Consider the following 26,351-nt stretch of genomic DNA (forward strand, 5'->3'; position numbering starts at 1 on the left):
AGACGTGACTTACGTTTCCTCTTGCTTGCGGCACTTTTCTCTCTTTTGGGTTTCTGTGTTGGAAAGTGTTTCTGCACTAATGACTGGAAAACTCCCCTAACATGACAAAAACACACACATCTCAATCCAGTTCTTATAATCAATCACAGAGCATAATGCACAGATATGTGTCCATTTTATACAGCTCTCTAGAATTCTGATTGGCCTATTGGTGATTTGTTGGAGATTTCCATTAGCGCTGCATGATTAATCGCAATTTATATGTAATCGCACTTAAACCGATTTGGCTTAACGCGATTTTGAAATCATCGATGACTCGTCATTGATGTACGGCTCTGTAAACGCTGCTCTGTCTGAAATCACTGCAAGTCTGAGTCGCTTATAACGTGCATTTGAAAAAGCAACATATTTCCAAACATGAGAAGCATTTATGAACCTCTTGTCCAACAAAAGATGACATTTAATAACTTGCTTTTACTCCAAACTCACCTCATAACGACAGCTGAGCTCATCCTTCTGTGAGATGATGTACTTCTTACACAGAATAAGGCAGTCGTGTGTTTATTAGTCGTATTTAATCAAAGCGTTTCAATCTTCTGTTTATTCAGCTACAGATAGTGTGATGCCCTATAATGATGTGTGTTATTGTTCTTCTGAAGAGGGGCATATTTGGGGGGTGTGTGTGTGTGTGTGTGTGTGTGTGTGTGTGTGTGTGTGTGTGTGTTTGTGTTTGTGTGTTAGTGATGCGCGGATTGCGGTTGTATCCGAGGGCGCTGCGGATAATCCGCGGATCGGGCAGATCAAGTAATAAAAATAACATTCTGATTAAATGCAGGTGGGTCGCAGGTGGAAATGATAAATCATTAATAATGTAAATATTAACTACATTCTCAAAATATGAGCATGTTTAAAACTTATTTTTTCCACCAGCCAGACAGGCACTACTTTGCACTCTCATTAAGGTATGTTACGCGAGCTGCGCAGGGTCCGCTTTTTTAAGCAGAAATAGAGGTAAAAAAGTTCAGAGAGAGAATTAAAACCAAAAAGAAAGAAAAGTACCGTGTGGGAGCGTTTTAACGAAGTGGTTAACGAGGCTGAATCAAGTGCTGGCTATGTAATATGCAACGGCTGTGAAGTGTGTGTGTGTGTGTGTGTGTGTGTCTGTTCGGGAAGTGACAGAAACAGTGGCATTCCAGTTTAAGTTTCAAGGGAGTAAATCCTGTGTTTATGAAATTAAGAAAAATGCTGCTTCATTTAAAAGCCGCATTCCTCAAGTGTATTTTACCATTAGAGATGCGCGCATCATCTCTCTAGCGTCGCCGAGTCCACTGCATGAAGGTCTTACATCACGTGTAACACGAATAATTGTCATTTGACCATCGGGTGAGGATATCTAAATCAGAGAAAATGATTGGTGCGGGTGGGTGGATGATTTGTTTTTGGCTTCGGATTCGGGTAACGTTGGAGCTGATCCGCGTATCTCTAGTGTGTGTGTGTGAAACGCCCTCTGGTGTTCATTTGGTGTATTTACTACCGATCAGCCGCTGCACTGACAAACTGAGCATAAAATAATCGCAGCCTTTGCCAAATCGTGTGCAGTTTCAATGCGATTGATCGTGCAACACTAATTTCCGTCTTTCCCCATTCAAACAGACAGAAGCTGTACAAGCCACTGATGGAAAATGGCTTCTTTAAAGAGTTTCATCGCACTCACTCAGCAGCGGAGACGAATCTGTCCAGGTGTCCATCGTTCTCGTCCAGGACCTCTCGAGTGCGAGCCTCTCCAGTGGACTGCAGGCCAATCACGATGCACTGTTTGAAGTGACATGGGAGAGAGGCGATTGGACACAATTAGTGAAACACTTCAAACATGGTTTCCACACTTTTAAAAATTTATTTACCTTTCCATTTACTATTACTGGGTATGGATATTTAAAACATTTTACATTTAAAACAGAAATGCCAAGATTTTCAAGGACTTTAAGCACTACTTTTTTGGGTTTTCAAGGACTACAATCAGAGATCTCACTAATCAAACAATATCTTTATTATCTTTCAAATTCTAAAAAGGTAAATAGATAAGTTAAAATGAACTAATAAAACAAATCACACAAATAAAGTGCAGCAAATGAAATGACTGTTGTAACTTTAACCATTGAAAGGACACTATGACAAGATATCACTTTCCTTGTTCAGATTGTTTTTCTCATGAATATATGATTGATTGAAGAATGAAAGCTGTATCATATACTTGGATATTTATGAGCAATTTCACACTCATAGCCATGCGAAATGGCTCCATATCTATTATCAGACGGGCTGCGGCGTTCATTTTGCGTGAAAAGATTGTTTTATCAATAAAATTAAGCACCAATTTCACATATATAGTCTTTCAATAATTCAAGCACTTTTCAAGTACCTTTTCATAAATATGGCTGTTTTCAAGGGTTTTTCAGGACTTACATTTCAGAAGGTCAAATTCAAGTGCTTCAAGCACTTAAAGGACCTTGTACCTGAATAGTAAAACATTTCTATGGGTTTATACAACAAGCAAAAGCACAAACATTAATCCCGACTCACGTTGCCGTGTTGCATCTCAGTTTGAGCGAGCTCGACCAGGCGACGGACTTTAGCGGCGATGCAGAGGTACTTGAAAAACCTCTGGTGTGACGCCCAGAACTGACCCCAGAGAGACTTCCGGGAGGCCAGACCCAGCGTGTCTGCAGCTCGGGTGAACAACTCGAGAGCCTCTGCCCACTAGAGAGAGAAAGAAGGATTTAAAGTTTGTGTAAATCAAAATCAGTGGACAAATCATGGCAGAGAGTCTTAGGTTACGTCTACATTAATCCGGATTCATTAGAAATTGCATCTTTATCCAGGGGTTGAACAGACCAGTCGACTTTAAAGGTCTGCCGTGATGCTTTAAAGAGGATGTCTAATGCTATTTCAAGCATTCTGACTTATTTTTTATGTTAAAGAGATTCTCATGCTAAACATGGCCAAAGTTTTAAAAAATGAGTATTTGTATGAACGGAGTTGTGCAAGTGTGTTTTTTTGTTCTTGGAATTTCGCTGACGAATGTTTTATAAACTAGGCCCAGTTCGACGCTGGATTTGCAGATCGTTTGAAACTGAAAGATGGAGCGGTTCCAGAGATAAAAGATCCCCGTCAAGAGTCGTAATTGCAGGCGGTAAGTAACGTCAAATGTCTGTGTTTTGTTGGCAATCGGCACATAAGTGCATATAATGTAAACAACACGAACGTATAGTGACTCAAACGTCATCTATGGATAATGCGATGATGTATATTGCGTGACTCTTTAGCTCAGCCCACGGCACGCCTTCAGGAGCATGGCTGTTTTTGGAAAGAAGCGGTACTGCGTATCTGTCTTTTATAAATCTGATCAAACTAAAGACTCTTCGGAGATATGAAGGATGCAATACTACTCTATAGGTACTCAAGATTAACATGAGATTGGCAGAAACGGTGTGTGTTATGTGCCCTTTAAGCTTGACGTCGACTAGTCGCAGATCATGGCCTATAGAGGGCGCAACAGGATAAGAAATCTTTGTCCAATTTAACGCTCAGTTTCAGTTAAAATTACAAATAAATGCATACTCAGAGAGTGCGTCACAAGATATGTTCGATTATACCACCTGGATGCTCAAAATTGATCGCGTAAATGCACATCTTATTGTACAGGTAAGTTAATCGTTTTTCTAAACTGCTGCTGCATTACCCACACACAACATAGATAGTAGCGCATATCACGCAAAGATCGCGCGCTAACAATCATTCAGTGGCGCAGAAATGTATTGTAATCTCTGTTCTGTGATTTATCAATAAAATAGCTTAGAAACTGAAAAGTTCTAGCATATTTTTCACAGTAACAAACACACAGCTTCACTATTCACACCCAATCGCTCTCTCTCACACTAATGCATTCATATAAATGTAATCTTTACTATGCTACTATATCTATATATGATTTAGAACGAGCAGAAATCTGTGAGAGAAACATAACGACCCAAAGACAAAAGAACTGATAAAATAAGAACTGGTTTCTCTCACCAGTCTAGCTGCTTTGTTGTAGACCAGTTTAAACTCTTCGTCCAGTGTAATCTCCTCGATACGGAAGGACACTCCGGAAAAGCTCAGCTGCCGTGCAATATACATGCCACTCACTTTCATATCCATTGCAACAATCTCCATGGCACCAACACCCCTGGAAGAACGAAGGTGAGAATTGAGCAAATGTTCATTAGAGAATAGTTTTTAAAAAGTGAGCATTTTGTCATCATCTGAGAAATCTAAACCATGGTCACTGTGATGCTCAGGATGAACTCTGACCTCTTCTCAATAGCATGCAAGAAGTCGTCAAAGGTCTTGAACGGTGTTCCTTGCCCCCAGATCCCCAATCGGCTCATGTAGATCATATTCTTTGGCTCTGAAGCACCTAGAGAACGAGAATGATAAAGGCAGGAAACTCTTAGATCTCATAAATCCACAAAGACCAAGAGATTTTAATAAATGAAACCATAATAAACCCCTTTTAAAGGGGACCTATTACGCCTCTTTTTACATCATGTTATATAAATCTCAGGTGTCCCCAGGATGTGTCTGTGAAGTTTCAGCTCAAAATACCCCACAGATCATTTATTATACCACGTTGTAAATGCCTATTTTTGAGAGGAAGGAAAAACATGCTGTTTTCGTGCATGTATCTTTAAATGCAAATGAGCTGCTGCTTCCCGCCCCCTTATCCAGAAGAGGGCGGAGCCTGTGCACTACGTGACTCCAATACTCTGCCAAAAACTAAGAAAACATCTGTTTGGTTTTGATTATCTCCAAAACGGTCACGTGACATTGCTGTTCTTCATCATCATGAAAGTTTATCATCTGCTTGTGTTTTAAAGCCATATCAGTCTAACATTTTGATATATGGTTCAAATCACACGCACAGAAAGCTGGATGTCAGACAACGCATCCCACGAGTATTAAACTAATCTCTCTTTCATGTCTTATAGCACTTAAACTGACAAATACACAAAGTTATATCAAAAACACAAAGTTCACAAACACAGTCGGTTATGTCTGTGAATAAACAGCAGGGAAATAAACTGAATGTGTATGTCAGATCTGTGTATTAAAGTGAAGTATACAGTACCTACTGCTATGTATGCTGTTAATATGAATCAAAAAACAGCAACAGAAAATCACTCACTGCTCGACTGAACAACTTTAGCAGCTTTAATAAGATCTGAGGGGCGGAGTCTATGCTAATAGGGTGGAGTTGTTGTGGGCGGGGCCTGTTCCAATGTGACGTCACATTGGAACACATTCCTGAACGGTATAAACTCGTAATTCTGGCATTTTTTCTGACTCAATTCTGACTTTGTGACACGCAATTGTGACTTTATATGACGCAATTCTGAGGAAAAAAGTTAATTGCGCGATAAAGTTCCAATTATCTTTTACATTTTTCTATTCTGTGGCAGAAACAAGCTTCCATAAACTTCCTTTACAATGATTTAAAAAAAAACTATACATATGTAAATAAAGGTGTGATCAATACCTTATAAAAAATAAAACCAGAGAAGCAAAGGCCAATTACATACGCCTGACACACATGTAGTGAGTGTAAAGACGTGTGGCGAGCACCCACCTGTGGCACTGGCGTACACTACTCTCGCCCGGGGGAGTTTGCTCTGCAGATCCAGGACGGCTTTACCCATCTTGGTGGAAGTCGCATTTTTAGCCTTATGGCACTCGTCAAATACAATCTGACAGAGGTTAAAGGTCAAGGGTCAACAGCACTACAACAATACTTTTGTTAATATACATATTATGCCATGGTCTGTCTGAATACTCGTTTCTAATTGGCTGGAAGGTGTGCAATAAAATGCAAAGTTTAATGCACAGGTAGTTCCAAGTCAGTTTAATCACTGTTCTATATTAATGCGCTGTTTTCATTAAAGTGCACACACACACACACAGAGAGATCGTGCACACACAGAAACATTCAGGAGCACAAAACGTATCAACGCTGCCCAGTGACTTTTATTAATAAAATAGCTTTGCTACTGAATTGCTAATTCAAATATATGCTTTAATTCATTCAAATTCAAATAAATGTAATCTTATGCACTACTTTGTCTCTCTTTCTGATTCAAAGCCGGCAGAATTCTAGATTTAGATTATAGATATATTATACAACAACTATTGTGTATCGTATTTGAAAATGGACAAACACTCTTGTTGAATGGCAACTAATGCTGAAATGCTGCTAAAACTCCAGTTAAGATTTCAAATAAATGCACAAGCTGGACGTGAAGGATACGACTCCATCAAAGTTGGGTTTGCACCAGTCCAGGATCTGTTTGAGTCTGGTGCGGTGCTGCCCGCCGGCCTGGCTCTCTCCAATCAGCGCTGAGTATGTGGCGAAAAGAACGCCCTCTGAGGTAGCCGTATCTCCGTATTTAATCTGTATGAAAGAGGAAAAGATTAATAACGGTCACACCGGAATCATGCAGCGCCGCGAACATTGAAATTTGCAATCTGCAAATCTTTTTAACCACACAGTATCATTATTTCTGTTACAAATATTCAAATTCCCAAAGAATTACTGGGATAAAAGTGTATAGTTCGGATATAAACACTGATGTCTATGGAAGCAATCAAAAACACGCTTCAAATAACGTTTTTGTCAATTACATCATAACATCAAGCAACATTGACAAGTAACTGTTAAAAATGTATTTGTCATTGAATCATTAACTCAAGAGATTCGTTCAAAAAGCCTGATTCATCTAGTAATTAAACAAGTAATGCAGGAATTTTCTTACTTTTGCCAGTCAAACCCACGTGACCTAAAATTTTCACTTAAAGACGCCTGGTATTTTAAGTTAATGTTTCAACAATTTAACACATATGAAGGTTTAAGGCAGTGTTGTTAAGTGAAATTAAAACTATTTAAAATAATTTTCATTAATTGAAATAAAGCTGAAATAGAAGAAAAAAAGAAAAAAGGAAAATTAGAAAATGTTGTGTCTGTAACTAAATGAAATAAGGTTTAAGTATTAAATTAATACAAATAAAACTGAAATAAAAATAATGCATGTAAAGAAATAAAATACTTTTTAATATTTAAAAAAATATTTACAATTTAACTTTTTTTAATAAAATCTTTTTATTTTGATTGTTTTTATATTATAATTAGTATTAAAATTTATTATAAATCAATCAATCAATCAATCAATCATTTATTATTAGCTTTAAACTCACAAACGCTGTTAGTTCCATCTTCCATCACATCTGGAAGAACCCTAGACGTGTGCAATACTGATGTAAATAAAACTGGTTCACAAACCTTATTTAAAGCAAACACAGGGATGTTGAGAGCTTCTATGTCCTTGAGATCTCTCTCAGCATCGTACTTCAGATCATTTGACACACTGAACCTAAAAAAATAATCAAGTTCCCTCTGTTATGCATGAAGTCATCATAATGAATGGAGAATTTAAACTCTGAAGGCCCGTGCACACCGGGACAATTATCACACGTGGTTATCGCCAGCGTTTTTCGGCGCGTCTTTACGTTCAAACCCAATCGATGCGCCAAGTGAACGTGCAAAATCACTCCCTGAATCCTATTCGATCTGCAATTCCTCTCCATAACAGCTTCCTCTTATCGAGATTTTTGTAGTCGCTGTGGCGTTTGTCATAAAGTACAGTGTGTTCAGACACCAAAGAGACCAGCAGCTCTACATTCATCTTGCCTCGTTGCATCTTCCTCTTCTATCAATGTGTGACCGTTTTGTGCTTGAGTGCCACCAAGTACCATAGACATAATATTTATAACGTCTATGCCAAGTACTGTATCTTCACCAGATCCAGGCACATGAACAAAAGCGCTAATCTCATTGGTCGGCCAGTTTTTAACGTGGCGCGTCAAAAAAAAAAAAGAACCAAAAGAGTTAAAAAAAAAAGTATGCTTTTACGCCTGCCGTTTTGCGTGTCGGTGTGTATACTCACATTGGCGCTCTTTGTTTAGTCACGAGGCATTAAAAGCATGCACGATAATCCATTGTGCACGGGCCTTAAGGTTCACGTTCAGTCAAACTCATTGACTCATGAGGCGTGTTAGGGACACATGTGTGTGTTTACCATAGTGCTCTCTTCCTTCCCTTTAAAAAATTCTCCAGTATGATTCCGGCCACAGTGCGTCCCTTCCCAACACCAGCCCCGTCTCCAATCAGAAAACCCGCTCGCTGACCGTTCTGAAGAATCACCTCGTGTTGCTGAGGAACACAAACACAAAGGCAACGTCATACATTTGTATTTTGTATGTATTTTGTAAATGTATGTATGTATTTTGAGACATCATTTATGCGTTATGGTGTTTTTGTATTGTGTTATTTTACTATTTGTTTTATGTGATGCAGTGGCTGTATTTTTGAGCCCAAGACAAATTTCCCTCTGGGACAATAAAGTATACCTTAAAGGAGTAGTTCACTATCAAATAAAAATGTCCTGCTAATTTACTCTCCCCCATGTCATCCAAGACGTCCATGTCTTTCTTTCTTCAGTCGAAAAGAAATGAAGCATTTTGAGGAAAACATTCCAGGATTTTTCTCCATATAATTGACTTCAATGGCAACCAACGGTTTGAAGGTTCAAATGTCAGTCTCAATGCAGCTTCAAAGTCTCGACACAATCCAAGCCGAGAAATAAGGGTCTTATCTAGAGAAACGACCGGTCATTATCTAAAAAAACAAAAATTATATACTTTTTAACCACAAACGCCCGTCTTGTACCATCTCTGAGATGCGCCACGCATTACATCATCACGTTGGAAAGGTCACGCATGACGTCGTTAAACATCCAGGAGATGCACACATAAGGACCATTTTAAACAATAAACTGACACAAATACATATAAATGTGTGTCAGACATACAATAACTTTGTATGGTCCTCCTACGTCAAACTGAGTCGGTACCAGTCCAGCTTGTTATTTAAGTGAACACCCAGGTACTTATAAGTGTCCACTCTCTCAATATCCCTTCCCTGGATGTTCACCCTTTGGTGAACATCCAGGGAAGGGATATTGAGAGAGTGGACACTTATAAGTACCTGGGTGTTCACTTAAATAACAAGCTGGACTGGACTCACAACACTAATGCTCTGTACAAGAGAGGTCAGAGCAGGCTGTACTTCCTGAGGAGGCTGAGGTCCTTTGGAGTGACAGGGACCCTCCTTAAGACTTTTTATGACTCTGTGGTGGCGTCAGCCATCCTCTATGCTGTGGCTTGCTGGAGCAGCAGCATTACTGAGAGGGACATGAAAAAGTTGGATAAGGTGATCAAGAAATCCAGCTCTGTCCTGGGCTGTCCGCTGGACTCAGTGAGGGAGGTAGGAGACAGAAGGGTCTTGGCTAAATTGACAGCTATGCTGACCCATGAGTCCCACCCACTGCACTATACTCTGTCAGCCCTGGAGAGTAGCTTCAGTGACAGGCTGCGCCATCCCCGCTGTGTGAGGGAGAGATACCGCAGATCTTTCCTACCAGCGGCCGTCAGACTGTACAACGAACACTGTTGACTTTGGACTATTTTATTTTATTTTAATATTTATATTTATATCACATGTCCCATATAGTGTGCTATACCTGACTTCTGTGCACTGATCTTCTAACTGTACATTTATCTATTCTGTCCTGTCTTATTGTTGCAAACCGTAATTTCCCCATTGTGGGACAAATAAAGGTTTTTCTTATCTTATCTTATCTTATCTCTTACTTCCAACTACGTCACGCGTGACCTTTCCAACGTGATGACGTAATGCGTGGCGCATCTCAGAGATGGTGCAAGATGGCCGTTTGTGGTTAAAAAGTATATAATTTTAATTTTTATATATTATTATTATTACTATATTATTATATAGTTTCGCTAGATAAGACTCTTATTTCTCGGCTGGGATCGTGTCGAGACTTTGAAGCTGCATTGAGACTCACATTTGAACCTTCAAACCGTTGATTGCCATTGAAGTCCATTATATGGAGAAAAATCCTGGAGTGTTTTCCTCAAAAACAATGTCTTTTCGACTGAAGAAAGAAAGACATGGACATCTTGGATGACGTGGGGGTGAGTCAATTATCAGGAAATGTTTATTTGAAAGTGAACTCTTCCTTTAACCTTAACATTTCTGAGTGGAAACAGACAATAACAGAGAGACCGAAGAGGCGGAAGTAAAGTGCACAGAGAGCATAGATGAACAGTACCTGGCAGGCGTAGATGATGGCCTCGAGCTGCAGGGCGGAGAGCAGGCCAGAGTTAATGGTGCTGTCTGAAATGGACAGTGTGTAGGTGATGTCGGGAGGAGGAACGCTGGAGAGTGTGTTGGTCTCCACTACGATGTCAGGGTGAGAGATTCCAATAGTAGCTGCACACATGGGAACAGAGCGCTTGTTTGACACGGAAACACCACAAAATATGAAATCGAGTTGAGTTTTTGCTGTAGTAGGGATGGACAGAATGATGGACTAATGTAGAAATGTATGTGTATTATAACTAGTGTTAAAGTCCTCGCGAATTTTTCGTATTTGTCATTCGGTGGCTCTGAATTGTCAAAACATCTCTCAAAACGCTTGCAATGTATCCGATATGAATTTTTTTATGACGGACAAAAGTTTCGGAGGCAGTGTATAAAAATATTATAGAAATTACAGAAATATAGAAAATATTGCTGACTGCTTCTACTACGAGCGTTCATGTTTGCGGTTGCCAGATGTCAAGATTTTAAATCCCCAAATCAGAACTTTTCTGTTAAAAGGATCCATTTTTTGACCCTGTGATTTACTCAATCTTTGCAATCTGGCAACCGTGAGCACACGCTCTCTCTCTACACAGCGCTGATGACCTGAAGACACTGAAACAGGTTTCGGAATCAGCCAATTTGCTTGAAAATAATAATAAAAATTGGCCATGAAAAATCATGATCGGTGCATTATTATTATTATTTTGTTTTATGTAAAGCACTTTGAATTACCACTGTGTATTAAATGTGCAATACAAATAAGCTTGCCTATCGCAGTTACTGTTATTTCGTCCCCAAATTTAAGGTTTCTTAAAAAGATAATTAAGACCGTTAAGATCTTAATATACCATTATTCACATTTAATCATTAAAGAAGCTTTTATCCAAAACGACTTACAAATAAAGAGAAATAGAAGCAATTATACTAACAATAGGACAACAATATGCAAGTGATGTGACCATTCCCAGTTAAGTCTAATCTAAAGTCTAAGTCTAAGTACATAATATTTTTTTTCTATAGATATAGGATAGAAAAGAAAGTGTTAGTATTAAAGGATCACGTGTTGCCGAAAAAGATGCGTCTTCCATTATATAAACACCATTAAAGCCACAATATGTAACTTTTTTGCTTTAAAAATAGCAAAAATCACTAAATCTATGTTATATATTTTTTTTTGTTGTGTACTTACATTATCCCGACTGTTTCCAACAACTTTCAAACCAGGAGAAATTTGTAATTTAATTCGAGAAACGTCCCGTTTCTTTATTTCCGTTTTGTCGCCGTCAATGGCGTCATATCCGCGTTGTCTCTGGTTTCCGCTCGTACTGCCATGGCAACCAGAGCTATGAACCAGAGCCCTCTGATAGTAACCAAAGCGACTGAGGGTAGCTCGCAATGTCTATTTGCACGCTGTTGTTGTTTCGTTCAAACATTATGGACCATGGCAAGCAGACTTTGGATACAAAAGGAGAACTAAAACGAGAATCAATATCAGCGCGGTGTTTTCGAGATGCCTAGAGCTCCCATAGACAGTATATAAACGAGAGCTCCACGTCCGAGACTTCGACTGCTTCTACATGTACTTTATTAAACAGGTGAGCACATTTACATAAAACTAATCAATGTTATATAGCTCAACATGATGAAATGTTAGAATATGATCTGTATGTTATTCTAATGTTGATCTAGCTAGCTTACTGCTAGTCTCATACAGACAAACTAACACATACATTTCAACACATTCAAATGCAGTTTAGTGTGATAGTGTAATGTTAGACCAAGTGAAACAACGCTGCGTTACCTCACAAGTTTAATTTGTCTAATAAACTGACCTGTGACTGTGAGTAGTAATTCTGCACTCGCGTGTAATGTTAGTTCAGTAAATGGTAAATGGACTGCATTTATATAGCGCTTTCACAGACCCAATGGCCACCAAAGCGCTTTACAATATTGCCTCACATTCACCCATTCACTCACTCATTCATACACCGACGGGGGTGTCAGCCATGCAAGGCGATCCAGCTCGTCGGGAGCAGCTGGGGTTAGGTGTCTTGCTCAAGGACACCTCGACACTTGGTCAGGTGGAACCGGGGATTGAACCACCAACCTTCCGGTTTGTAGACAATCTACATGAACCACTGAGCCACTGCCGCCCCAGTAGAATGAAATGTCCATATCGCGTCGCGTGTGGAGCTGATAGCTGTCTCTTAGCAATCCCGAACTGCTTCATATCACAGTCATGATAAAAGCATCGATGTATTCAGTCATCCATTAACATTATTAGATCCATAGATTAGATCGGTCGGCTTGACGTTGACGACAAGATCCATAATTCTTAGCAAATGTTGCGTCATCAAACTACGCCTTTGTTATTGTAAATAGGTTAGCGACCCCTAGTGGCGAAAAATTCGATACTGTACGTTTAATATACCTTTTAAAATATAGGACATTTTATTACCTTAAATTTGAGAAAACAAAATTAAAGACATTTTAAGACTCAGTTGGGACCTTAAAATAACTATGACGTGTCATACACCATGACCGCACTCATACTGCCCACCCCTGTGCTGTAGATTGATATGATATGACATGTCAGTTTACATTTCGATGGCTTGTATTCGGCGTACGTGTCCGCGTGCCCCAAATCCTCGGCCTCTTCCTCGTCCGCCTCCTCCTCTTCCTCTGGTGGCGGTGGCGGAGCAGCCTGTAGAAATGAACGAGGGAGGCAGAAAACACAGGATGATGAAATGTGATGAAATAGAGGAGAGAGTATTAGATAATAAAGGTAAGGAGAGAGTCTACCTTGAATCCTGCCACTGATGCGGACAGGATCGCGCTGAAGTCATCCAACCGGCCCGGAAACGCGCTCAGGTTCTGCTGAAGAACACGGACACAAGAGGAGATGCTGAACACACGAGGAATAGGACTCAGGCTAAATGCTAACACGATCGACTAAAAATCAGTTACTACAATTATCTATGCAAGAATATGATCAGCTAAAGACGTTATGACTATACAACAAATATAACAACTAATAACAACTAATATCTATGGCGGTCTTTAATGCTTTCAAACATTAAACCATACAGCTTTTATTTTGGTAGAAAACACATTTTTTGAAGTGTTCACACTTCTCCATCGGCTTTAATCTGATAGCAAAAGTGTTTTCATGCCGGCAAAACTGGGGTAACGGGCAAAAATGTAACTGTGTACCTTACTAATAACTTACTAATAGGGGTGTAACGACACCATGTCACGATACTGAACTCACAATAAGATATTATTGCGATACTCCAAGACATATGGTAAAATGTTAACAAAAAATTAACTGTTGATTAAAATGTTAAATTTGGTATTGTGGGTGTAAATGAACAGGCTTGGACATGGTGCTGAAACCCAAAGCACAGGACAATAGAGACACCAGAATACAAATATTGATGATTCTGAAGCTGAAAATACAGAATTATTTTAGATGAATATTAGGGATGTCCCGATCAGGTTTTTTTGCCCTCGAGTCCGAGTCATTTGATTTTGAGTATCTACCGATAGCGAGTCCCGATCCGATACTTCTATAATACATAAAAAAAGAATAAAGAAGAGCGAAAAAACTGATCCAGGATGTTCCTTATTTTTTATTTAATTCACCTTATTTTAACATTCAACAACTCTGTTAACAAACAGAGCACTTCTGTGAGGTAGCTTGAACAATCAAGTAATAAATAACATAAATTCTTCACTTTTGGACTTTAGTGCAACAGTAAATATAAAAAAAGTCTAATATATAAACAAATAGCACCTCAACTTAAAATACCCGGCAGGCACAGGGCCGCGGGAAGAGGTTTTAGGTTGGGGGTGCTGATTTTTTTTTGGGGGGGGGGGGGGGGGGGGGGATAGGGGCGTCACCACTTTTGAATAAGAAACAATATCAAGACTATAAAACTCCTCAAAAAACACGCACACTCTCAAACCTGACTGCACATCACATTTTTGACTTTATTGATTCTGCTTTTATTCCGGAGTCCCTTTTATTTTATTGCTCCGGAGTCGCATATCAGTCACAAAATGCGCCGAGGAAGAAAAAAAACATATATGGCCTAAGTCGCACTGGACTAAGTCGCATTTTTTTTTAGAAATGTATTTCTCTAAAGCGGCACTAAAAGAATGTTTTAAAACTTTCACAGAGACCTCAAACTGAAAGCACAAAGCCTGTCTTTAAATTTAATTTCGTTTTGTATTAATTGTATCTTAATTTTAATCGATGTTTCATCAACCAATTGTCTGTATTCAATAAATAAGAAGAATATATAAGCTATTAGAAAATAGATAATCAGGACACGGAGGCGCTGGCGAACCTGGAGCTCGTCTCATAAATGAACCGAAACTCAGCGTAGGCCTATAAGGTAGCCTATTGCCTGACAGACCTGAGACATATAGATAGCTTGAAATGTCTACTTTTAAGCAGAACAATTCAAAACGAAAGAAAACAGACTGCGCTGCTTATGTAATTCGTATGAAATGTGCATTTCTCTCTGGCGCTGCGAAGATCGCGAGTCGTCAACTTCATCTGTCTAGCCGACACTGACATAAAAAATAACAGTTTTATTAGTAAACAATTAAAATGTCTCCTGCTATATTTTACATATTTGCCTGTTCCTTACAAAACACTGACAGTGGGGTTTTTGACGTTTTTTTTTTTTTTTTTTTTGAGCAGCTGCGGACAAATTCTTTCGACACACACACACACACACACACACAATATTACGTAACACTCTGCGCTTATGTTTTAAAAAGATAATTTAACATATAAATAAAAAAATTTAAATAGCCCACTTAAAGTGTTTATTACAAATAAATGACTAAATGCTAAAAATTAATACATTTTAATGAACAAACATATGCGTTGCATTTACAATTCTGTGAAAACCATTGGCTGCTGCCCCGCGTTTTGACGCTCTCATTTGCATAAAGTATCCACCGAGAAACTTTTTTGCAGCGCCGCTGTTGACCAAATCGGCGCGACCCATCATGCTTTGCGGGGGCGTTTTTGCTGCCTGACGTAGTTCCATAGGAAATGAATGGGCTTTGGCGTCGCGTCAGAAATCGAGACGCTGGTGGACAAGCGGCTTTACGCCGGTTTCACACTGCACGCGTTAGCAGAGCGTGCAGCGCGTATTTTTTTCGCCACCCATGTTAACAGATTAGAGCATTCACACCGCACGCAGAGGTGGCGCGGCAGTGCGTAGCAGGAGCAGAGCAGAAGCAGCAGTGCCGCGATCGTTTCGGCGCAGAGTCTATTTTTGCTGCGCCGCTTACGCTGAATTAAAGTGACAATGCATTGATCATGGCCAAAATACACAGCAGTTTTATCCAAAAAGTGCATTGATGATATCTATTGTGTTTTAAACAGTCAATCAAATGACCAACAGCAATTTAAAAAGAAAACAAATGTCCAAAAACAAACTTGTTGCCAGAACAATAAAAACAAAGATGAACCAAAAGTTATAGAAATGAAATTATTAATAAAATAAGCTTCTTGACAAGTCTTTTCTCTTAAATGTATTTGAAAACGAAATAAAGCAATGCCAACTTATCCATTATAGAGTACTCTGTCTGTACACAACCCGCGGTTCAGCCGCGCGTGACAAACGCTGCCAGTGTGAAAGCAAAACGCGCGTGTCCTGCTCCTGCTCACCATACGCACTGCTCCTGCGCTGCTTACGCTCTGCTCGCGTGCAGTGTGAAACCGGCGTAACTCTGTGCCACCGCATAACTATAGAGTTGTTAAAAAATAATGAGAATATATATACATATATATCCGAGTCCTGATCGGGAGGTAACGTCCGATTCCGATCGAGTCTGAAAACACGTGATCTGGCCCGATTTCCGATCACGTGATCGGATCGGGACATCCCTAATGAATATGCACTCTTTCACTGACTAGATATATTTAAAATAATGTGAACCACTTTTTACTGGTAACATCAGACATCTGGCATTATCAGGACCCACAAATATTCCCCCGTTGCATTATTATACATTATATTCATCATTCTATATAGTAGTGTAATGTAGTACTGACACTAAAACTCTGTAAACTTAAATTTTTTCTCACACAGTAATTTTCATTTTGGGTGAACAATTCATAATACAGTTTGTCATTATCCATGATACATTTTTGTATTGCGATATATTGTGACAATATATTGTTACACCCCTATTTACTAATAGTAAATGAAAATAATTATTACTAATTACTATTTATTATTACTGCTAATAAAAATAAATGAAAACTTAAGAACATGCTTGCAAACGTGCTGATTGTAACTGAGTTCTGTGGCAGGACCAGTGAAAATGTCAGACAAATGAATATCTGAGAGAAAACCAGTGTATAAATACCTGTCTCTGACTGTGTCCAGGTATATCCCAGCACATCGGTGCCGCGGTGCCCTCAGCGGGTAACTGTGCCAGGCTATCGGTGCCAAATCCTGAAGGGTCTGGATACTCCGACAGAGATTCAGATGGCGAGGAGAATAGCGATGTGTTGGACAGCTCCTCTATGCATGGCAAATCCTAAAAACAACAACCATAAAAACATGTTCAGAAGAACATCATTTTACTGAAATACACAGCAGATTTTCATTCTAGATATTCTGTTATCTAACCAAAGTGTGTCGAAATGTGCATGCCTTTCTTTATTCAGTCTTTTCCATGTGATTACAATAAACAGGAACTTTAGTTACAAAAGCACCATAAAAATGTGTCAATACAACACATGCACTGTGTCGTCTGAAGCCATATGCTTTGCATGAGATTAACTCTTATTGAATTGAAAAGAGTAGCTACGATTAAGGAAAGTAATATAAGTTTGAGTAAATGAGCATTTTCATTTCTGGGTGAAGAATTCCTTTAAAAGCTGTGATACTCAGAAACGGTGCTCATAAAAACGTCTGATATATGATGCGTGAACTGAGGATTGTTTTTCACTGCAGCTCTGGACTCAACATTACTTCAGACATGGCCAACGTCCCAAAACATTTGCTGTAAATCTTTTAAAGGATGGTTTTCACTCCTGGAAGCTTCAAACAGTATTGATGATCACACTCAATGTGCTATTCCTAAGAGAGATAAAACATTGAAAATTTGACATCACGAAGTCACACGTTCATGTTTAGGGGTTAAACATCTTAAAGAGGTCCTATTATGCCCTTTTATGAAGTCTGGGTTCGAGCGCGCCGTATAGTTCCAGTTTCAATGAAGCCCCTCCTTCCAAAATTCTAAATGTGCTGTGATTGGTTAGCTGGCCAAGTGTGTTGTGATCGGCACTGTGTATTTGGGAATTGTCACGGCCCTTTCCATAACCACCAGTTTCATCTACTCAGGTGTAAATATTAAATATGGCGTCAATTTCAAACCAATTCAAAGCCTGATTCAGACCCTGACAATGTTAACAAATAAGAGGATCGACCAGAACGGATTTCACGCATGGACTTTGCAAGCACGGATTTCCCAGGACGTTTCAGAGTGGTATGTTTGTTAGTAATTTTCTTATACATCTTAGATACGTTAAACACCATTTAATCATGATATTTGTCGGAAAACTATAATAAGAATAGGGCTGTCGCGGTGAAGGATTTTCCCTTGCGGTAATTTTGAGTGGCTCAATAGCGCGATATGTGGTTTTACCGCATTTATAAATTTATTTTGATTTATTTGTTGCTATATAAATAAGTGTTACTATGTGGTCAGCATGCACAAAAACGAGTACATTTTCAGTAACCAATAAACCGAAACTAAACAGCGTCTCTGCACATTGAAAGCCTGTCACTCAGCGCGCAGTTGTTACGGCAACGGAGTCTTTGTCTTTGAGTGAGTCATTAAACCATTCATTCAACAACACGTTCAAAAACGCTGATTGATTCTTTAAAAGATAGTAATGAAACAAGGTTAATTATTTTTAACTTTGATCTCCACTTTTCAAGGCTCAGCTGACCAGCAATGCGTCGCATGGGTAACGCTGAAGCTTCACTTAATAGAGACAAATGGCATTGATTCAATGCGTGACTCACTGAGTTTTGTTTCCCGCGACCGCGAGTTCCTCGCGCTGTGGATGCTGACCAGCGCTGTCGCTGATGCCATTCATGGTAAATACCCTTTATTTTAAACGTTAAAAGGATGACAGGACAAATATTTAACTTTCCTTGGACACGGCAACCCTTTCACGAATATGACTTGACCTCAAAGACAGACGCAGGTAATCGCACGCGCTCAGTCGATCTCTCTCATTTTCACTGTCTGTTTAGGCTTAAGTGCAAATCCACGAAGCCTCTGTACAAATCACCATGATAAAACCATGATCACCACGTCTTATTATCATTATTATCTTATTTAACATTCAATACACATGCACGAAGTTCAAAACAAGAAGGGTATAGCCTTATGAAAAAAGAAAACACGCGAATATCGCGGTTGCTGCGGTTACTTGAATTCCTCTGCGGTTGGCTTGTCAGTAGCGCGGTACTGTGATATTGCAGTTATCGCGACAGCCCTAAATATGAACAGTAATCGATCACAAAACCATGGTTTATTTTCCAAAGGCGCGGAGAACAGTCTTACAAAAGCTACAGTAAACACTATATCAACACTAATGTTGGCTAGAAAGCGAGCGGAGGCAAAGCTTCTCCCTTTATTTACATCGTAGCAACAACATAAAACGTATAATTGGAACTGTTAATCGAAAACTCAACTACAAATAATAAGACATACAAGTTGTCATCCATAAACAACAGATTGTCCCGACAAAGGGGGAACTGCTCCATTTCAGGAGACGCTGTTCTCGGTAAAATGTGCAGCGCACAGATGAAAGTCGGGGTAATAATGTTCACGGACAGTGTTTAAAATCAATTTTAATCACTCTCGTCAGCCTTAACCAAGTTTGTCAGCCTTAGGAAGGTCAAACAAATGAGTTTTGGAAACGGGGAGGAAAAACCAGCGTCTCTTTGACGTAGCAGCAGCTCCTCCAGGCCTCGTCCCCTTTTTTGCGTATTCCGTGGGTGGGGATTATTTAAATGAGTAACATTATGACTTCACAAAGCCCAGAAAAAACACGAGTAAAAACAAATAAAATATCTCCCTTTGGAGTGGACTTTGAGCTTTGTAACCTTGCAGATCTTTTTTTTTTTATGCTCAAACAACAATATTACAAAGTTGAAAGAGTGAAAAAGCATAATATGACCCCTTTAATGCACCTTTAGAGTAACCTGCAGGCACAGAAAAGCCCTCAGTACTATAGCAAACTGAACTGATGGTCGAGAAAAAGTTGATAGCAATGATTTCTTTCTATGCTAAAGAAAAGAGCTCTAAGGATTGTAAATCAACTCCTCTATTACGAACCAACCAACAGTTTATCAATGTGATCTGGCTTGATTACAAATTGCATAAATGTATAAAGCACATAATTTATTTCCCAAAAGCATCCAGAGGCTATTTGAAATGAGGGAAATACATGTTTTTAATAATAATAAGGGCGAGGACTAATATAAAAATAGATTTATATGCAAAAGAAGTGATTTAAGAAGGTGTAGCACAAAAAACAAGGTGACAAACAAACATATAACTCAAAATGAATAATGTGCACATGAAATTTTAAACGACTGTATTATGAAATGTGTTATTTTCAGTTTTCAGTTTTCAATTTTGTCTTAGATAATTGTTTTGTGTTTGTATATTTTTGCATAATTACACGTAGCAGTGGAAGTTACGCTTATTATGAAGAAGTGGTATGTAAAATAAGCTAAGGCTTCAGCCTACATGTATAACTATTAGTGAATTGTGTATGTGGGCCAAAATAAAAAATCTCAATGATGTTTTTGACAGTGCAGCCCTCAATTATACAGTAAACTTCAACTCAAGCTTAATAGAGTCTTACACAAACCCATAATCCTTCAACAATCAAATGAAAGCCCATTCTAGATGCTGTAACCTTCTATTCGCAGATGATACGGCCACTCGAAAGTGCTCAACTGGATGGATCCTTCTATAAAAACACATTTCTGGCTGTCAAAAGACGATGAAAGTGCCTTGTATTATTCTGAACCTACTCTTTTTCCGACAGCGAGACATCCAGTTGTGTAATATTTCCATTTGTGAGAGTGAAACGGGCAATTTAGCAGAGATAAAACAGGGTCAGGACTGAATGACGGAGCAATAACAGTAAATTCTGCAGGATAGGAAGGAATGAGGGGAAAAGCACAAGGAGGGAGGTCAGAACAAGAGATGAAGTGTCTGAACACATCAAGAACTGATATCTGTAGAAGCAGACGCTGAAAACGCACAGCAAACGACCTGTATCTACACTGAAATCATTTAAAATCACATCACAACACCTTACACTAGAAGTGAAGCTACATGTCACTTTATTAGGGTCACTAATAAGGGATATATAATAAGGGCTGCTCGATTATGGCAAAAATCATAATCACGATTCTTTTCGGTCAATATTGAAAATCATGATTATTTAGCACGATTATTTCATTAAGTCTTATTTCACGATATGAGTAATTTTAAATATTAGTGAAATCTCACAATTATTGATACTCCAGAAAAAACTAATTTAAGAAAAAGTCCTAAAAATAATTACAAACAAAACGGAGAAATAAATAAAAATAAAATAAAATTAATCAAATTGAATAATCAAACGTAAAATAACACTGCATAGTCTTATTGTACACATTAAATATAGATTTATCCATATTTAAGCTACTTAAGTTATTCAGTCAAGATCAGGGAGTGATTTTCCTTTGTTATGTGTTGTTTGATTATCATTAAGGACAGGTTTATTAGGCTACTGTCACTTTAAGAGCTAATGCACTGATCCAATATACTGTTACACGTGTGTTTTCTTTCTCAACTGTGTACGTTAACTTAAGACATAACCCATTGTGTTTACATAAATATTCTCCGGAAAGGCATTTTGACATTTTTGTGTGCACACGTTTAGACCATAGACTGTAAAAAAAGACTTAACTCTCTTCCATTGGTGAAAAGTGAAGCCGCCAAAGTCCTAATACGGCGCTGACATCTTGCACAGATTTGGGACCAGCTTTTGCGCAGTAGTGAGCGCGGGACCCGAGTCTGCGCAGTGGCGACCAGGAAGTAAAGCCGCGATTTCAAGGTCATTAACGTTTTTATAGCATCAAATAACGAACTAAGATCAAACTTATATTAAAAACCTGAACACTTAAACTTAAATCAGCGTGATAAAAACTACCTAAAATAACAGAAAACATCTTTGGAAAAAATGTATTTGAAGTGTAATTTGATTGTTCCATCGCGTACATTAGACTTAATGCCAATTTATACTTCTGCGTCGGGTGTGCGTAGAAGGTACGGCGTAGCATACGCATTGACGTGTACCATACGTCGTACCCTTCGCCGTACCCTGACGCGCACCTCCTCAAAAATGTAACTACGCGTCGCGGCGACGCGGACCGCAAGATCTGTGATTGGTCGGCTGGATAGCATCGCGTTTCCTCCTACGCATTTCCGGAATGATCTTCTGCACTCTGCACCGCCCGCCCGCCCGCCATTTTTAAATTCCGAAGATCAGTGAAGAGCCATGGAAATAGACCAAGTGACCGAGAGATTGCTTGAAGAAGTGCGGAAATACAGCCATCTGTATGACTCCTTCAGTCGCCATTGCTCGTAGAAACCTAAACTCAAAACAGCCGCGAGGAATGTAAACACAGTGGAACTGGAACATTAAAACCCACCCGCGCCAACTAGCGTTTCGGCGGTGTAACTGCAGAGCAACACAGACATTCGCAGAAGTATAAATGCTCACGACGGCGTCGCCTACGTGCGTAGCCTACGACGTACACTACGGCGTACACTCGACGCAGAAGTATAAATTGGCCTTTAATGCAGAGGGCGGGGTTTATGAGTTATACTGGGACCAGCCACCAGGGGGCGATCGAGACGGCACGCTTGGTTTAGACGCACATCCGAAACCCATTTGCTTATCCGTATTTAGCTCTGACTCGGATCGTGCACACAGAAAGCCACCTGTGTGAAACAATGTCTCTTTTGCAGCTTAATGTCCTTTTGATAACGCTGTTTAATATCAAACAAGTCCCACAGTTTAGCAACAGTGGACTACATTTTACAACACTCACTTATTCGGCTGATTTGGATGTTCATTTTGGGCCTTTAGGGAGAAACAAAAGTGCGTCGGATGGAATACACCAGCGGCACAATAATCGTTTTGCCTCAATTTATCTTGTTTTCATAATTTCAAAAATCTATTACGATTAACCGCAAAGCCCTAACAAGGGACCAATCAGCTGTGAGCTCAGGGATCTTCAATTATTTTCAAAAGAGATTAATTTGTTGCATGTTGACTTTTTTTTTTTAGAAAGCATTATACAAAACAAAGAGATCAGAAACCTCACAAAGCTGACTTTGATATAACAGTTAGAAGTTACATAAATAAATATTGAATTAAATTCATAACAAACTCATCAATGAGTGAATGTTACCTGTATTTTTATATTAGAAAGTAGAGCTGGGTAAAAAAAAAAATTGATTTCTCGATTTTAATCGATTCTCATTTTTACGAAACGATATCGATTCTTAAATCCCAAGAATCGATTAGTCATCCTGTTTTCAGTTGATGAATGAATGGAACATTGTAGCGCACATCCCATCCAATACATCGCAATAATCTTTGTGCTTTGTTACTATTGATATGAAACAAAGTCTCATATTTCAAATTACATAAATTTTCTTACGAAATTCAAAAACAATTACAGTTTCGGCGCTGTGGCGTGAGATCGCTCTGGCTCAGCTCTAGAGAAGCACATGATCTTCTCTTCCGCCTTAATAACACCAGTTACAGCGTGAAATAAACATGAATGAGCTTCTGAAAGTGTGTTAAAACAGAGTACAACTTATCGAAGTCTGTATCATGTGACATGGAATCGCTCAATCAGTGTTTCAACCATGGAAAGACGTTAGTAAACAGTGTCATGTGACGTCACATTTACCTCAGAAAAAAACATATCCAGGGACCATAAACTCATTAGTCAGCTAGAAAAATTAACTCCAGAGGAGCATTTTGTTAAATATATGCACCATATTACATATTCATTATAATTTTTAATGTTCTTCAATATTTAATGCATGTTTGAATAAATCTGGAAAGCTTTTTATGACAGCCACCATTTAAATTTTTATATAATTTCATATAACTTTATTATTATAAAAATAAATAAAAGTGTATTTTAAGTGTTTGCATACAAATCAGTAAATTTTTACCTTCAGTATTATAGTAGGCTAATGAAGCCTATAGGCTACCACTGACTCCCATAGTTTACAATAATAGTTAAGAGATTTGTTTTCCTTGAGAAAATGTGCAATATATTGTACCTGATATCCAAAATAATCAAAATTGAATCGAATCGTAATCGAAATCGAATTGAATCGCAAGCTTGTGAATCGAAATCAAATCGAATTGTGGAATGTGTGTCAATACTAGGGGTGTAACGATACGCGTATTCGTACCGAACCGTTCGGTACGAGGCTTTCGGTTCGGTTTTCGGTACGCATTACGTACCGAACGGTTCGTTGGACCATTTTTTCTGCCGACCAAAATTTCGTTATTTCAAATGAAGGCGCGTCGCGGGTGGCAAGCGCGCTCATAGAGGCTGGCGCGACCACAACATCAACTGGCAAATGCAATGTAAGGAACGAAACTGAGCTACTCTTATTGTGTTTGTGTGGACCATTTATCAGTTTTGACCAGTGAAGCGGGACTCGCGAGCCCTATGCGCGAGCATGATCAAGCAACACCACACAGCGCTAAGAGATCCAGACCAGTAAAGAAAGCATTTGAATTTCAAATGCTTTTTGAATTCGCCACTGAAGTAATAACATTTATTTTGACATTATGAATACAATTGCTGCCCTCAAATGTTAATCTGAACTAAAATAAACCTTTGTTTATAACTAGCCTACTACTACAATATTACATTTCATTTTGTCCAAGGAGCTGTTTTGTTTTATATGCTCATAAGAAGAGTCAAGTATAGCTCCATTATTGCTCAGTAAAAAAAGCAAAAAAAACAAACAAAAAAAATCATACTTTATGATGTTAGTTTCATTAAATAAAATAATAATGAAAAAAAATTAATTCAAGGAAATTTCTCTGGCATTTATTTATTTTTGCTGTAGCCTATGGAAAACGTACCGAACCGTGACACAAGTGTATCGTATCGATCCGTGAATTTTGTGAACCATTACACCCCTAGTCAATACCCAGCCCTATTAGAAAGCATTATACAAAACAAAGAGATCAGAAGCAACACACGCTGACTTTTCAGGAATTACTTAAATATCAAATAAAATTCATAATTTGGTGATATTTTTTTTTAAACAGACGGACAGAGAAATCGAGCTGCTGAAGTAGAACTACAAATTAAGAAAAAAAATAAAGTGAGTCAAAGAGGAATATAAAAGATGTCAGGAAACCAATCAAGAGATATAATGATCTACATTTAAAAAAAAAAAAGCTTTTTGAACAAATTACAACCATAACCACAGAAAACAACAATTTCTTAATGCATCGAGCAGCCTAACCTCTGTAAATCAGACATTATTAACCAAACCTCAGCTGTACCTTTAGCACGGGCTGTCCTGCCTGCAGCATAGGCATCTGACTGAGTGCCAAGAAGACTTTCATCTGAGAAAAACATTAGCTTGAACTGATCGCAGAAGCAAAACCTGTGACAGACACACTGACACACAGGTAACAGTCACTCAAACACACTCGAACACAATCATGCCAGTGTTTGCTCTGGGGTGTGGTGGTCTTCTTTCAGGAAATGAGTGTCCACATTTACTGACAAGCCAAGCCTAATTTTACCACAATGTGCTTTAAGAGATGTTGACAGCAGTGTGTGGCGCTTTAATAGTATGCAAATACAGAGTAAATAGCGAGTTTGTGCCTGAAGAGCAATATATAAGAAGCATATCATGTGGACTTTATGTTGATAAGATCTGAACAATGTTCTCATACACAAACAGAAAGAACATTTTCCTCCATATATCACTTTCCACACGTCACACAGAGATAGTCGATGTACAGCATACTGTAATGCCTACTAGTTTTAATAAGATTGTGAACAGTATGCAACACTAAACATTTAAAACCTGGGTTATTATTGTTAGATAAACTAACCAAAAAATGTGGGGTTTTTTCTTTCTCCAAATCATGATTCAAGACAGAGATCTTCATTTCACTTTCAGTTCATTTGTCACACAAAAAGCCTTCAGTAGCTGAGCTAAACTGAAAGTCTCAGCTAATGTGTTTGCATTAATGTCACAGCTTCATCATGATGATTGTGCGCTGCGCTTTGAGCCATTCAAACCTGCGCTTTTATCCCGCACATAAGAACCGCAGCTGCTATAATGATAGAGTAAACGGTCTTTTGTGTTAATCACACCTACATGTTCAACAGCACTGCTTTGTTCAGCTGTGGGTTTGAGATTAATCCGTTTTCCTGCAGGCTAAGCTATTCATTAAAACAAAATAATGGTCAAAGCACGTTTAGTGATCCCGAGATGTCAGCCCACACTGTCCCACTTTTCCTATCCACTTCCAGCTACTAAAAGTCCATAAAGTATTGCAGATACATAGATCATCATGGGTTTCAGAGCAAATTCTCAGAAATCAGTATCAGGAGAGGAAAAATAATACACTATTGCTCGTTTCTGCATTCATTTCTCAATGGTTCTGGAAGCAAGAAAAGACGGGATCTGCTCGTACCTGGGAGAAGTCTCCGTTCCGCACAAGGTCGTGAAAGTCAATGTCAGAGAGGTCCAGATTCACAGAGGACTGGTTCGGCTGGAGCTGCCTGATAAATCAGTGGAGAAAGATCTGCATGATTATTCAGGTAATCGAGTATTCAGGCGTATTATTTTGACGATTAATCAGATTATTTGAGATAATAGAAATAGACCTAAGTGAACGATAACCATTAAA

At 38.8% G+C, this 26,351-nt stretch overlaps 1 protein-coding gene across 4 annotated transcripts in view; it reads right to left on the reverse strand.

Annotated features, from left to right (window-relative positions):
- sbno2a (strawberry notch homolog 2a) overlaps positions 1-26,351 on the reverse strand; it is a 66,174-nt gene that overhangs the window by 34,913 nt on the left and 4,910 nt on the right. For 3 of the 4 annotated variants that reach the window (XM_082172921.1, XM_082172922.1, XM_082172920.1), the window contains exons 4-17: positions 26,136-26,223; positions 16,712-16,885; positions 13,118-13,192; positions 12,917-13,019; positions 10,281-10,441; positions 8,166-8,299; positions 7,370-7,460; positions 6,341-6,484; positions 5,666-5,783; positions 4,351-4,456; positions 4,072-4,225; positions 2,581-2,757; positions 1,715-1,812; positions 14-96 (exon numbers count right to left, since the gene is read on the reverse strand). In XM_082172921.1, the coding sequence (XP_082029047.1) occupies positions 14-96; positions 1,715-1,812; positions 2,581-2,757; positions 4,072-4,225; positions 4,351-4,456; positions 5,666-5,783; positions 6,341-6,484; positions 7,370-7,460; positions 8,166-8,299; positions 10,281-10,441; positions 12,917-13,019; positions 13,118-13,192; positions 16,712-16,885; positions 26,136-26,223 (1,706 nt within the window). The remainder of the gene's footprint in view (positions 1-13; positions 97-1,714; positions 1,813-2,580; positions 2,758-4,071; positions 4,226-4,350; positions 4,457-5,665; positions 5,784-6,340; positions 6,485-7,369; positions 7,461-8,165; positions 8,300-10,280; positions 10,442-12,916; positions 13,020-13,117; positions 13,193-16,711; positions 16,886-26,135; positions 26,224-26,351) is intronic. The other variant, XM_082172923.1, reaches the window with a different exon arrangement.

This window comes from Leuciscus leuciscus (genome assembly GCF_965113295.1).
Source record: "Leuciscus leuciscus genome assembly, chromosome: 6".
Taxonomy (NCBI): Eukaryota; Metazoa; Chordata; class Actinopteri; order Cypriniformes; family Leuciscidae; genus Leuciscus; species Leuciscus leuciscus.